The sequence below is a fragment of the Solanum lycopersicum genome, chromosome 11 (genome assembly GCF_036512215.1).
Source record: "Solanum lycopersicum chromosome 11, SLM_r2.1".
In the NCBI taxonomy this organism is placed as follows: Eukaryota; Viridiplantae; Streptophyta; class Magnoliopsida; order Solanales; family Solanaceae; genus Solanum; species Solanum lycopersicum.
This window is the reverse complement of record NC_090810.1, coordinates 1,799,620-1,812,372: the sequence shown is the minus strand read 5'-3', so window position 1 is coordinate 1,812,372 and position 12,753 is coordinate 1,799,620. Positions and strand designations below refer to the sequence as shown.

The 12,753-nt window shown below is 32.4% G+C and overlaps 2 protein-coding genes and 2 pseudogenes across 2 annotated transcripts; 1 reads left to right on the top strand and 3 right to left on the bottom strand.

Moving 5' to 3' along the window:
- Positions 1 to 716: 716 nt before the first annotated feature.
- On the bottom strand, positions 717 to 1,284 carry LOC138337035 (5-OH-xanthotoxin synthase-like; annotated as a pseudogene).
- Positions 1,285 to 1,775: 491 nt separating this feature from the next.
- On the bottom strand, positions 1,776 to 2,515 carry LOC101268736 (5-OH-xanthotoxin synthase-like; annotated as a pseudogene).
- A 376-nt stretch (positions 2,516 to 2,891) lies between these two features.
- CYP71AT7 (cytochrome P450 71AT7) lies at positions 2,892 to 5,588 on the bottom strand. The gene is made up of 2 exons (XM_004249898.5): positions 4,579 to 5,588; positions 2,892 to 3,740 (listed from the first exon to the last, which is right to left on the bottom strand). Exons 1-2 carry the CDS (start codon positions 5,461 to 5,463, stop codon positions 3,132 to 3,134), a joined length of 1,494 nt encoding a protein of 497 aa, XP_004249946.2. The 5' UTR covers positions 5,464 to 5,588; the 3' UTR covers positions 2,892 to 3,131.
- A 2,341-nt stretch (positions 5,589 to 7,929) lies between these two features.
- Positions 7,930 to 12,343, top strand: LOC101260889 (nudix hydrolase 26, chloroplastic). The gene is made up of 7 exons (XM_004249897.5): positions 7,930 to 8,276; positions 8,352 to 8,402; positions 10,814 to 10,906; positions 11,183 to 11,277; positions 11,520 to 11,634; positions 11,730 to 11,830; positions 12,159 to 12,343. Exons 1-6 carry the CDS (start codon positions 8,007 to 8,009, stop codon positions 11,793 to 11,795), a joined length of 690 nt encoding a protein of 229 aa, XP_004249945.1. The 5' UTR covers positions 7,930 to 8,006; the 3' UTR covers positions 11,796 to 11,830; positions 12,159 to 12,343.
- The last annotated feature ends 410 nt before the right edge of the window (positions 12,344 to 12,753 follow it).

The window sequence follows — 12,753 nt, the reverse complement described above, 5'->3', positions numbered from 1 at the left end:
CATCTATACTAAAATAAAATTAGAAAATTTTAATTTTAATTTTAATTTCTTGTTCTTTTTTTTAATATGCATAAATCAAGAGAGTTTAATTATTTTTTGTTCATATTTATTTAGATGATTGTTACGTATTGTTCATAATAATATTATATTGATAACACTTGGTTAATTGTATCATTCGTTGTCATTACATAGTATCATATATCAATAATTTGATTAAAGTCCAGACTAAATCAATGTTGTAGTTCTTTCATCTTTTTCTTCGTGAAATTAATTAGAGAAATGGAGAAAGAAGAGTTGAAGGAGGTAGGAAGAAATAAGAGAACCGAAACTAATCGGAACAAAAGACCCAAACATGATTGGCCTATCGGGTTCAGGTTTTTTAAATGGTTTTCTAGACTAAGTGGGTCATATATTTTTTAAATGGGTAAAGAAAATTCATGTCACGTTTGTCATGTCAATGAGTTGTTAAAAAATGATTATTTAAAACCTTACAAAAATGTTGAGGGCATTTTTAAACTAAAAGATGAAAGAAGGATATATTTTGAATTATTTAATATATGCTAAGGGCATTTCTGATATTTTTTCATTTGAAGAATAAACGTACAAGGAACGTAAGATACATGATAAAGCTACTATAAAATGATAGAATAAAAAATAAAATAAAATTATTAAATAATAAGTAAAGAAAAAATTAGATAAACGCGATTGATAGTAATTTAGAAATATTTTTTAGGGACAAGGCAAAGATCATTTTTCTTTTTCACTGTAATTCCATGTCTACCATTCATGTCAATGTCCTCTTTTTTCAATCCATAAGGTAACTCTCAATCAAATGCATAAAGAAGATTTGATAATGCAAGTTCCACATATGCAACTCCAAGTGCCATTGTCGGACACCCTCTTCTTCCTGCTCCAAGCGGAATTAACTCATAGTCTTGTCCTTTAAAGTCGATATCGCTATTCATGAATCTTTCCGACACAAATTCTTCTGGATTTTATCATATTTCAGGATCTCTTGCAATTGCCCATGAGTGGATTTTTCCATTCATTCTCTTGCTATTAGGAGTGGAATTGGTGTGAATAATCTTTAATGTCTCTTTTATCACTGCTTTGAAATAAGACATTTTGAATATCATCGTCATTTACAATACCTTTGTTACCAATTAAATTTCTGATTTCTTGTTGGACTTTCTTCATGGCTTTGGATTCTTCATCAAGATTGTCATTGCCAACATAAAATTGACAAGACAGAAGATAAAAATAAAGGAAAGGGACAAAAATCATATATTTTTAAGGTAAAATTATCATTATTCCCTTATAAATTTATAATTACAGAAATCTCTCAAACTGATACAACAATATAAGCGATGATACATTAATTCGATGCGCGAGATACATTAATCGTTAAGTAAGATACATGTTAATACATGATACACCAATCTTATCTACATTTTATACATGATACACTAATCTGATGCGCGAGATACATTATCTGATGTGTGAAAATGAGGGAGCTTTTGGGTATTTGTAAAACTAAATGAAGATAACGATAATAAGAGAACTTAAATGTTAGATTTTTGTCATTTTCCCTAAAAGTAATTGTCAATTCATGAGAGATTCTTAACGTAATAATGGACAAATAAAGTATATAATTATCGTGATATTACATTTAGTGGCAATAACCTTTTCGAAAGATCAGGTCTTTTCTAAAGGGTTGTGTATGTATGCATATATATAGGTATATGTGTGTGTGAGCGTGTGTAGAAGTAGATAGGTTAAAAGAAATGGAAAATTACCATGAGAACTCCTTTTATATCCTCCAAAGACAGATCAGTTGGTGTTAATTTCTCTTTCTTCAATTGAACCAAAAGATCTATTATATCTCCTTCCATGGATTTTGGCCTATTGAGATTGTAATGTTGTTCAAATTTTTAAAACTTTTCTCAAGTCTGTTTGTCAGTCCGGTGAGTTTTTATCTATCCAACCTAAAGATGGAAAAAAATCAGACACAAAAAATCTTCCCAACATATCTTCAGCTTTATCCACAACATGATTAAATCTCTTCTATTCATGTGCTTCTTCGTCAAATCTAACACCAAAAGCAACTCTACAAATAATTGTACTATTAAGTGAAATCATCAAATTGCTCAAATTGGTGACTTGAGAATTAAAAGCTCGTTGATATATTTTCTTGATCATTCTTGAGACTTCATCTTCACGAATCAGACTAAATAATTGCACTTTCTTGAGACTAAATAGATGAAGAACGCATATTTTTCTCATTTCTCTCCAATAATCATTGTAAGGTGCAAAAGCAATATCATGACCATTGTAAGATAGTTTTTGTTGGCCAACAAGAGAAGTTCTACTACAAGAACACTAAATCTTGTGTCTTGAGTACTTCTTTTGCTAATTTTGGTGAAGTAACTACAACAATTGGAACAGAAGCAAGTTTCAATGAGAATATTTTTCCATATTTCTTGGAAAGTTTTCAAAAATAAGTGTAATTAGTTATATTAGTTAATTTTTAAATGAGTGAAATTGTTTTTTTTTGTTTGCGAGTTTGAACCGTTGAAATAATCACTAATACTTGTGTTAGAAAATTATAGAACCAATGAAGCTTGAAATGTCCTCTAGCAAGTAAAAGAATTATGTGACGCACAAAATTCGAAATGCGCCTTTAATTTTCAAGATATTTGTCTACATAACTTAGTTATCAAAGGTGAATGAATAGATATCTAGTAGGGATAATAGAACATGTGGTTCTCAACTATTTATAAATTCTAGTCGTATATGAAAAGATATTTTTATCGAAATGTAATAAAATATACTAATACAACTAACATATTGAATTCTATCAATAATTGGTCATATGTTGAAGGAACATAACATTATTATGAAGCAATTAGTATTTTATTATGTTTATAAGTACAAAATATGTTTAGATATCATTCTAAAGGATGACAACTTAACAACTATATACATATGTATTATGGTGATTTTTAATAACTATGTATAAATCCCACCATAATACTATCACTATTAATTGACTAGTACATAATTCGAGTCGAAAGCAATTGATGAATTTAGCTTACCTCAAAAACTACCCTAAATTCATTATGGGATTTAATTTAGAAATATTTTTTTGGGATAAGGCAAAGGTCATTTTTCTTATTCACAGTAATTCCAGGTTTACCATTTATGTCAATGTCCTCTTTTTTCAATCCATAAGGTAACTCCCAATCAAATGCATAAAGAAGATTTGATAATGCAAGTTCCACAGATGCAACTCCAAGTGCCAAGCCCGGACAACCTCTTCTTCCTGCTCCAAACGGAATTAACTCATAATCTTGTCCTTTGAAGTCGATATCGCTATTCAGGAATCTTTCCGGCATAAATTCTTCTGGATTTTCCCATATTTCAGGATCTCTTGCAATTGCCCATGCGTTGACATAAACTATAGTTCTTGGCTGAAATTCATATCCTTCTAGTGTAGATATTTTCATTGATTCTCTTGGTATTAAAAGTGGAGCAGGTGGAAATAATCTTAATGTCTCTTTTATCACTGCTTTGAGATAATGCATATTTTGAATATCATCTTCATTTACGATGCCTTTGTTACCAATTAAATTTCTAATCTCTTCTTGAACTTTCTTCATGGCTTTTGGATTCTTGATCAAGATTGTCATTGCCCATATAATCACAGATGAACTAGTGTCTGATCCAGCAAGTAACACATTCTACATAAAAATTGACAATTCATGAGAAATTTTCAAGGCAATATTAGGCGCTATAATATATATACTTGTCGTTATATTATATTTTTGAGATTAGGCATAAGTATTCCTAGACTATGACCGAAATCTCAGAGACACACCTTAACTAATCTAATGTCCTATTACCCCCTGAATTCATTTTTTGTGTAGTTTTGTACACCTTTTGGCTTACGCGGCTCAACTGTGTGAAGTCACAGGGTGTGTCACCTAAGCCAAAAAGGTGTACAAAATTACAAAAAAATGAATTCAGGAAAGTAATAAGATTTTGATTTAGTTAAGATGTGTTTCTGTGATTTAATTCATAGCCTAAGGAGGTACTTCTACGTTTTTCCTTATATTTTTAGTGACAATAACAAATACAGATATTTGTAATTAACACTCTATTAACAGTTGTTAAATTTTTGGGCTAAAACAGACAAAAGTATAACTAGATGGGTTATATTACCATCCAAGCTCAAATATACATGCAAAATCAAATTTAGACTAGCTAGCAATTTAAGAAAAATAAATTAGCTTTCACATTTTTTTTTTTCAGAAAACAAAAAGATAAGAGGTTGTGTTATGTTGAGCGAATTGAATTATGACCCGTCGTTTTTCTATCTTAATTCTAACATATTTTGCCTTGAGAACATTTTGAGTGAATTAGATTATAATCTATATAGTTAACCTATCCGTATTTAATCCAAGCCACTCATTTGTCATCTTTTTCATATGATTAAACGTACATATAAATGTATATATGCATATATGTGTGCGCGAACGCGTGTGTAGAAGTAGATAGGTTAAAGAAATGGGAAATTACCATGAGTATGCCTTTTATATCCTCCAAAGAGAGATCAATTGGTGTTAATTGATCTTTCTTCAATTGAAGCAAAATATCATTAAAATCTCCTTCCATGGATTTTGGCCTATTGGGATTGTAATGTTGTTCAATTAGTTCTTCGTAAAACTCATCCAAATTTTTGAAGTTCTTCTCAAGTCTATCTATCATTCCTGTGAGTTTATCGATCCAACTTAAAGATGGAAAAAAATCAGACATAAAAAAGCCTGCAAACATAGCTTGAGCTTCAGCCAAAATATAATTAAATCTCTTCCTTTCATATGCTTCTTCGTCAAATCTAACACCAAAAGTAACTCTACAAATAATTGTACTATTAAGTGAAATCACCAAATTGCTCAAATTGGTGACTTGAGAATTAACAGCTTGTTGATATATTTTCTTGATCATTCTTGAGACTTCATCTTCACGAATCGGACTAAATAATTGCACTTTTTTGAGACTAAATAAATGAAGAACACATATTTTTCTCATTTCTCTCCAATAATCATTGTAAGGTGCAAAACCAATATCATGACCATTATAAGACAATTTTTGTTGGCCAACAAGAGAAGGTCTACTACAAAACACTAAATCTTGTGTCTTGAGTACTTCTTTTGCTAATTTTGCTGAAGAAACTACAATAATTGGAACATTTGAAGTAAGTTTGAATGAGAAGATTTTTCCATATTTTTTGGAAAGTTCCCAAAAATAAATATGAGGAGCTAAAGTATCAAATTGATGCAAATTTCCAATGAATGGAAGCCCTATAGGACCTGGTGGAACCTTATTTTTACCACTCCATTTGGCATTAGGAAGAAGAAAGATGAGGCAAATAGGAATGGCCACAAAGAGGAGAAAGAATATCATTTTATGGTATAATTATTGCCTAGTAACTTGATATGCCTTATATATATATAAATGGAGATTGGGCTAAACTATTTTTTTTTTTAGATTTTATAACTTTTATATACCGACAGTATAAAAATATTTCTAGACCATTTCTAGACCATCAGGTTATCGAAGATATAGTAACTATAAGTAACTATTCATAACAAGCGGAACCATTAACCTAGGGAATATATAAGATCGACAATTAGCTAAAAAATTTTAATTAAATTAAGTGTAAAAAATTGTGAACTATTAATAAATTAGTTAATTTTTAAATGAGTGAATTTTGTTTTATTTTTGTGAGTTTGAATCGTTAAAATAGTCACTAATACTTGTATTAGAATAGACTATTTTACCTATAAAGTGACAGCACAAAATTATACAACCAACAAAGCTTGAAAATGACATTTGTCCTCTAGCAATCAATATTATTGTACCATATAAATTGTAAAAAAATTATGTGACACACAATTCTGAATGCGTCTTTAATTTTTAAGATATTTGTGTGCATAACTTAGTTACAAAAAGGTGAATGAATAGATATCTAGTAGGGATAATAGAATGTGTGGTTCTCATCTATTATCCTAGCCGAATATCAAAAGAGATTTTCAGCGAAATAAAATAAAGTATAAGAATACAACTAACATTTTGAATTCTATCAATAATTGGTTATATATCGAAGGAACGTAATATTATTTTGAAGCAATTATTATTTTATTATATTTATAAGCACAAAATATGTTTAGATATCATTCTAAAGGATGTATTATGGCGATTTTTATTAACGGTGTATAAAAACTGCCATAATACTATCACTTTTTTTGTATAAAACTACCCTTTAGACTCACTTTTGGATGTAACTTAGAAATAATTTTTAGGGATAAGGCAAAGCTCATTTTTCTTATTCACTATAACTCCAGGTCTAACATTTATGTCAAATGTCCTCTTTTTTCAACCCATAAGGTAACTCTCAATTAAATGCATAAAGAAGATTTGAGACTAAATAAATTGCACTTTTTTGAGACTAATTATGTAAATTCAAAATCAGCTCACATAATTAATATATAATATTAGTCACGAATAATAATTATAGCAAATTATAATTATTATAAAAAATTAAACAATATAAAATTGTTTTGTTACGTAATTTTCCCTTAAAAATATCATACCCAACGAATTTTGTCACGTTTGTTATTGCTGGCAACTATGCCATAAATATAATTAATAACCTATAAATGATCATACCATAGTCCAATATTTAATCAATCATTTTTTTTATACACGTGCGTGATATTTTAGTTGGCCAGTATATTTTTGAAAATTTTCCCAAGTTTAAACTTTTTATTTATCTACATTAGTTTTATTGTGGCAAACGTCAAATTCAAGATAAACAACCCTTTAGAGATAAATATGATGACAAAATCAACAAAAAAGTTATCTAAGGAAAAATCAACAAAAATTTTAATGTAATTTCCATATATTGTTTTCGATAAATTTTCAATTTAAAAATAAATACTAAAATTAGTTCAAAGCAATATTGCTAAGAGAAATAATATAAATGAAGAAGTTATGACAAAATGCTAGGGATAATATGACAAATTAAATTAAAAAATAATCGTAACAAGATAAAATGATAATCAAACTGCAAAAGATAACATATGATAACCAAGCTCAAAGGACAAGAGTAATACTACAATTAATAGTATTGCTAATAGTACACACGAGTTAGCCGGACAACGGATAACTAACATTCTATCCAAATTTTTATTCTTCATAACCTTCTATCTAAGGTCATATGTTTGATAAGTTAGAAGCTGCAATTTTAGGACGATATAAATAAATAAATATATACTCTAAACAGTCCAAAATAATTCTTTTAGAGTGTGTTTGGTATGAAAGAAAATATTTTCTAGAAAAAATATCCAATTTCCCATTTTCAATTGGCTTAAATATTTTTCGGATGAACTTATGTTCCTTTAGTTTAATGAAAACGACTAACTTTTTTCTAATCTTTCTTTCAGCCTCACTCACCCCACCTAATCCACCTAAACGCCCCAACACTAGTCCCTCATAACGTGAACCACCCTACACCCAACTAACTCGAGACTCATCCCGGATCACCCTATTTGAAACCCCCTATCCCTCGAGACTCAACCCTAACCCAAAGTGAAACCTTACTCTAACTCGTGTCCTAACTCGACCCTCTCCGACATGGAACTTGCCCTTAAATCGATACAAGACCAAAACCTCGACCCTAACTCGAGGTTAGGATCTTAAGCTAGATCTCAGGGTCGGAGTCGGTCTTGATTCAAGTCTCATGTCAAGGTCGGGATTGGGTTCATGGTAGATGTCATATCAAAGGTCGAATCATGCATTGGATTGGAATACGAGTTTAGATTTAAGTTCATGATATTTATTTAGATTATACTTCGATATTTTTGAGACAATTATTTTCTAGAAAAATATTTTTCGTCAAATCAAACACGCCCTATCTTTAAAAGTTGGTAAAAAAACTTTGGCTTATGTTAATGGCTTTATTTTGTCGATCCATCGTCTCTAACTTTACACTTCCTCGTCTTCCATTGCAGCTCGTCCCTCTCAACACAACAGTTCCTTTCCCACACTGCCCTTCCAAATACCACCAAATTACCGCTTTGCCACTCGTTCTTCGCAGCAAAACAGCTTCCTTTGCCTCACTGCCATCGCCACCGCCGTCATCAACCATGGAGAACCCACCTGAAGGTTATCGGAGAAACGTCGGCATTTGTCTAATGAATCCTTCTAATAAAAAGGTCTTTTTTTCTTCCTACAGAGTAATTTCTGTATATTCTTCATTCAATTTCACTTTAAAAATCTGAACTTTGCAGATTTTTGCTGCTTCAAGGCTTGATATACCTAGTGCTTGGCAAATGCCGCAGGTAAATAATGTAGATTTCAATTGGATTCCCGTTCATTCTTTTTGTTTTCAATTGTTGAATGCGTTCCAGAATTTTCATTAGGGGGTTCGGAAAATAAAAATGTAGTGTCTAGATTTGAACTTGGAACCTCAAAATGAATTTTGAATTCCTGGAACAACTATGTCAACCTCCTATTCCTGTGTTTTTGTGTTTAGGGGGATTAAAAATGATCCTATGTATAGTGTTATGTTTTGCTTAGGGGTTCGGATGAACACGATTCAGTGAAATTGCGGTTAGTCTCGCTAGCTCTGTAGTTGCCTCCCCTTACTTGCTCATTCACAATTGTTACCACAAGAAAGTCATCCCTATCTCTGAAGGGGCTTATTCACTCCACGACCCCCCTAGATTTGTAGGGGTAGGTGGGTGGAGCAAGGTAACCGTCTAACCGGAAATTCATCTTTAAAGCTAAGTCCTAAGGAGGTTGGTTGGAATGTATGGGTGTAGGTTAGTGTCTTGGACCTGGAACACTGTACTCAGGGTTCCAAATCTCCAATGAGTGCCTATAAAGGGTTAATTATGTCATTGATATTTTCCACTACAAATTAGTCAAGGTAGTAAAATTATTTCTCATCTAATAATACTCCAAAGATGGTTTGACCTGAGGGGCAAACCCCTGATACTTTTTACATTTTGGGTCAATCTAAATATTTCACAGTCCGTTCATATTCATCAAGCTAACTATTTAACCATCACTTTAATATTGTTTTCTACTTTGGTTATAATTTGAACCAACATATTGACACCTTGTCTAGTTAAATACCTTTTGTAAAATTAAATTTTGGCCTAATGCTTCAATTATTTTTGGTCACAGAGGTAAAATAGTATTCGCTCTAACTCGCTAAGAACATGTCTGGATGAGGTAATCATAGTCTAAAATATGGAAGATTGTGTGGTGAGAGAATGAACTTAAAATCCTCACTAAAACTTAGCAACAGTTTAAAGTTAACTATCATCTCCCACTAGTTATATCTGACTTCCTACCACAATCTACTACTGTAATCTACTATCTGACATGTGGATAAACATATAATCCATGAGTTTCTCATGGAAGCTGGAAGTATTAATAGGCCTCTAAGTCCAAGAAGAGTCAAGAATCGTAATTACTTGTGGATTAAATTATAGTGATCAACAAGCCAACGGGGAAAAGAAGTTTTGCTTAAACACAATGTACTGATCTCGTCTAGTCCAGTAATTCTTTCCCCTTAAGTTTGGATTATCAATTATTTGTTGGGATAATGAAACAAATAAGACCTGTTTCGAGTTGAAAGCTGTTAAGGAATGGACCTTGGTTCTACTCAGCCTCAAAATTTAGCTCATTACGTGAGGATTGCAAGACCATTAAAAAGGGCAGCCCAGTGCACTAAAGGCCCCCCTCTGTAGGGGTTCGAGGAAGCCTGGACCACAAACATTTCCTATGCCTGAACTTGCTTTTTTGCAAGAGCATATCCTATTTAAGGAGGTAATAACTTATTTTGACAACCGATGTGTGATATTTAACATCCCTTGCATGTCTATTGGACATTGGATGGGTGGATAGTATAACATAGGAGTACAATAGAGGTTACCGAGAATTGAGATGAGTCTAGTTTGATATCATGCTAGTGAGGAGGTGTGAGAGGTTGGCATTTGGCAATGACAGGCATTAAGAGCGGTAAAGGCAAACCAAAAGAAGTATTAGAGAAGGTGATTAGACAGGACATGACGCATATTGAGTTTACCAAGAACATGACCTTAGATATGTTGTTTTGGAGGTTGCGGAATAGGCTAGAAGACTAGTTAGTAGTTGAGCATTCTTTTGCTTTCGTGCAAGATAGGATTGGTGGCAGCACTTGGGCCTTCTTTCTTAGTACTATGTTCATAGTTTCTGGTTCTTTGATTTCGAGTATCATCTGTGTTTTTTGTGTTGTCGTTATCGGATCTTTTTTTTTTTTTTTGCATTTATGTTCTTTCTGATGTATGTTGTGGACCTGCTGTCGTTGTTGTTACTGCTCTCATTTCTATTTTCAAATTGCCTGGAAATGCTTTATTAAGCCGGGGGTCTATCAGAAATAGCCCCTCTATCTCTATGAGGTAGGGGTAAGGTCTGCATACACTCTACCCTTCCGAAGCCCTACTTGTGGGATTACTTTGGATATGTTGTTGTTGTCATTAAGATCTCAAGGTTCAGTTCTGGTTTGACATTCCTAGAAACCTTCATTTTTTTACCTGCATATTCTCTAAAGATGTTAGTTTTCTCTCAGATACAAAGTTAGATGTTTCTTTTTCTGTAAAATTTAAAATAAAAGAAAAAGTTAGAAGAACTGTGTAACTTTTTCAAAATCTTGGTTTCTGCAATAAGATAAAGAAAAACATAACTGGGTTTTCTGAATCAGGGTGGAGTTGATGACAATGAAGATCCAACAAATGCTGCCATCAGGGAACTAAGAGAGGAAACTGGAGTTACTTCAGCAGAAATTGTTGCTGAGGTATGAAAAGTAGGTCTTGCTATAATCTTGAGTTTGTCGAGTTTTATTTCTTTGGTCCTCTCATTCAAGGCAGGCCAAAGAGCTTTAATCAGCTCACGAAATGGCTGTTGTTATTTAATACTTGGTTTGTTGGGTTGTGCTGAGAGTTCCCACAGTTTAAAGTTGGTTTCCAAAGTTAAAGAAACCCGAGTCCACAAGATCCTCTTTCTTAATTAGATGTGATCTCCTGTTTTGAGTAGCGGTAGGCTGGTTAGTGATGTTCTGAATCTGTTGTAGGTTCCTCATTGGGTAACGTATGATTTCCCTCCAGAAGTTAGAGAAAAGCTAAGGCATCAATGGGGATCTGACTGGAAAGGCCAAGCACAAAAGTGGTAGGTGCTTCTAAATCAGCAAAATGTACTTGAAACTCTATATTTTGCATTCCTCGATAAACAATAAGTGGGAGAGTGATTGCTATACAACTTGGTTTTGGCCCACAGGGGGATTCTTCGACATCATGCTATAAAGTTCAACTCCTTATTTACTGCTCATTTGAGCATCTGATTGTTTTTTCTTTTAGGTCTCCACTGTTTCCTAATTCTGAATGGTACTGAAATATGTGGAAAAATTCTAGGTTCTTATTTAAGTTCACTGGAAAGGATGAAGAGATCAACCTTCTTGGGGATGGGACAGAGAAAGCCGAGTTCGGAGAATGGTTGTGGATATCACCGGAGCAAGTTATTGAACTTGTGAGTGATCCATTTAGACCTTTGAAGGTTGACTTAAAACGACTTACGGCTTTAACTCCTATCATTTTGACTTTTATCCAAAATCTTGTCTACAGGCAGTGGATTTCAAGAAGCCCGTTTACAGGGAAGTTCTATCTGTTTTCTCGCAACATTTTCAGTAGTGAAACTAGTCATTTCTGAATACGAAGTTCAAGAGGTTCGTTTATGTTAAACCCTTTCTATTAGATATTCACTGTTCCGCTGCCCATTCTGTTAGTAAATTCGTATTTAATTCATCATTCTGTCTTCGTCATCAAAGCTTGAACCACTCAGTTTGTCAGGCAGGACCTATGCATACTTCTATCCCTTTACTAAAATCAGTTTTTTGCAAAAACATTCATGTGTGGGCAGTAATGTGCTGTTGCACGACTACTAGAGGATTCATATAGCAGACCTAAACTTGTTTAGAACTGAGACATGGTAGTTTTTTTGTACACTTCTCGTCGTATATTTTCATGTTTCTAAATTTTCTTGATGCTTAACAGGTTTTATTTGCCAAAATAATGGCTGGAGGTTCAATATGTTTTTGCAAGGGGCTAACAGCATAGCTGGTTTTGGTGAAATAAATATGTAAACCTTGTAACACTATATACAATTATTGGTTATGCTGTAACCTAAATTTCCCTTTTCATCTTTTATAGAAAAAAGAAATTTTATTACACAGAGAAAATATAGACGTGATGTGTGATTTGTGTCTAACTAATCATTTATCATATACTCCCCTCTGTTTACTTTTAATTGTGTACTGTATCGAAATTAGATACCATTTTTACGAGATGAAAATCATACGAACAATAAGGTTCAAATCTAACATAGTTTTATTGTTAGATACCTCGATTTTGGTACGCAAAACAATTCAGTATATTGATAGGTATAAAAAAAAATATCCTGTGAAATACATCTAGAATAATCTGTATCTACAAAGAAGTTGAATGTGATATAAAAGGTAAAATGTAAATGTATTGACATTGCATAAACAATTAGGATAGACATGAAGATTATAATTAGGAATAGTTATTCTAATTGATTTTGTTATGAAAAATATATTTACAGTAATCCTATAAATGCACACACATACTG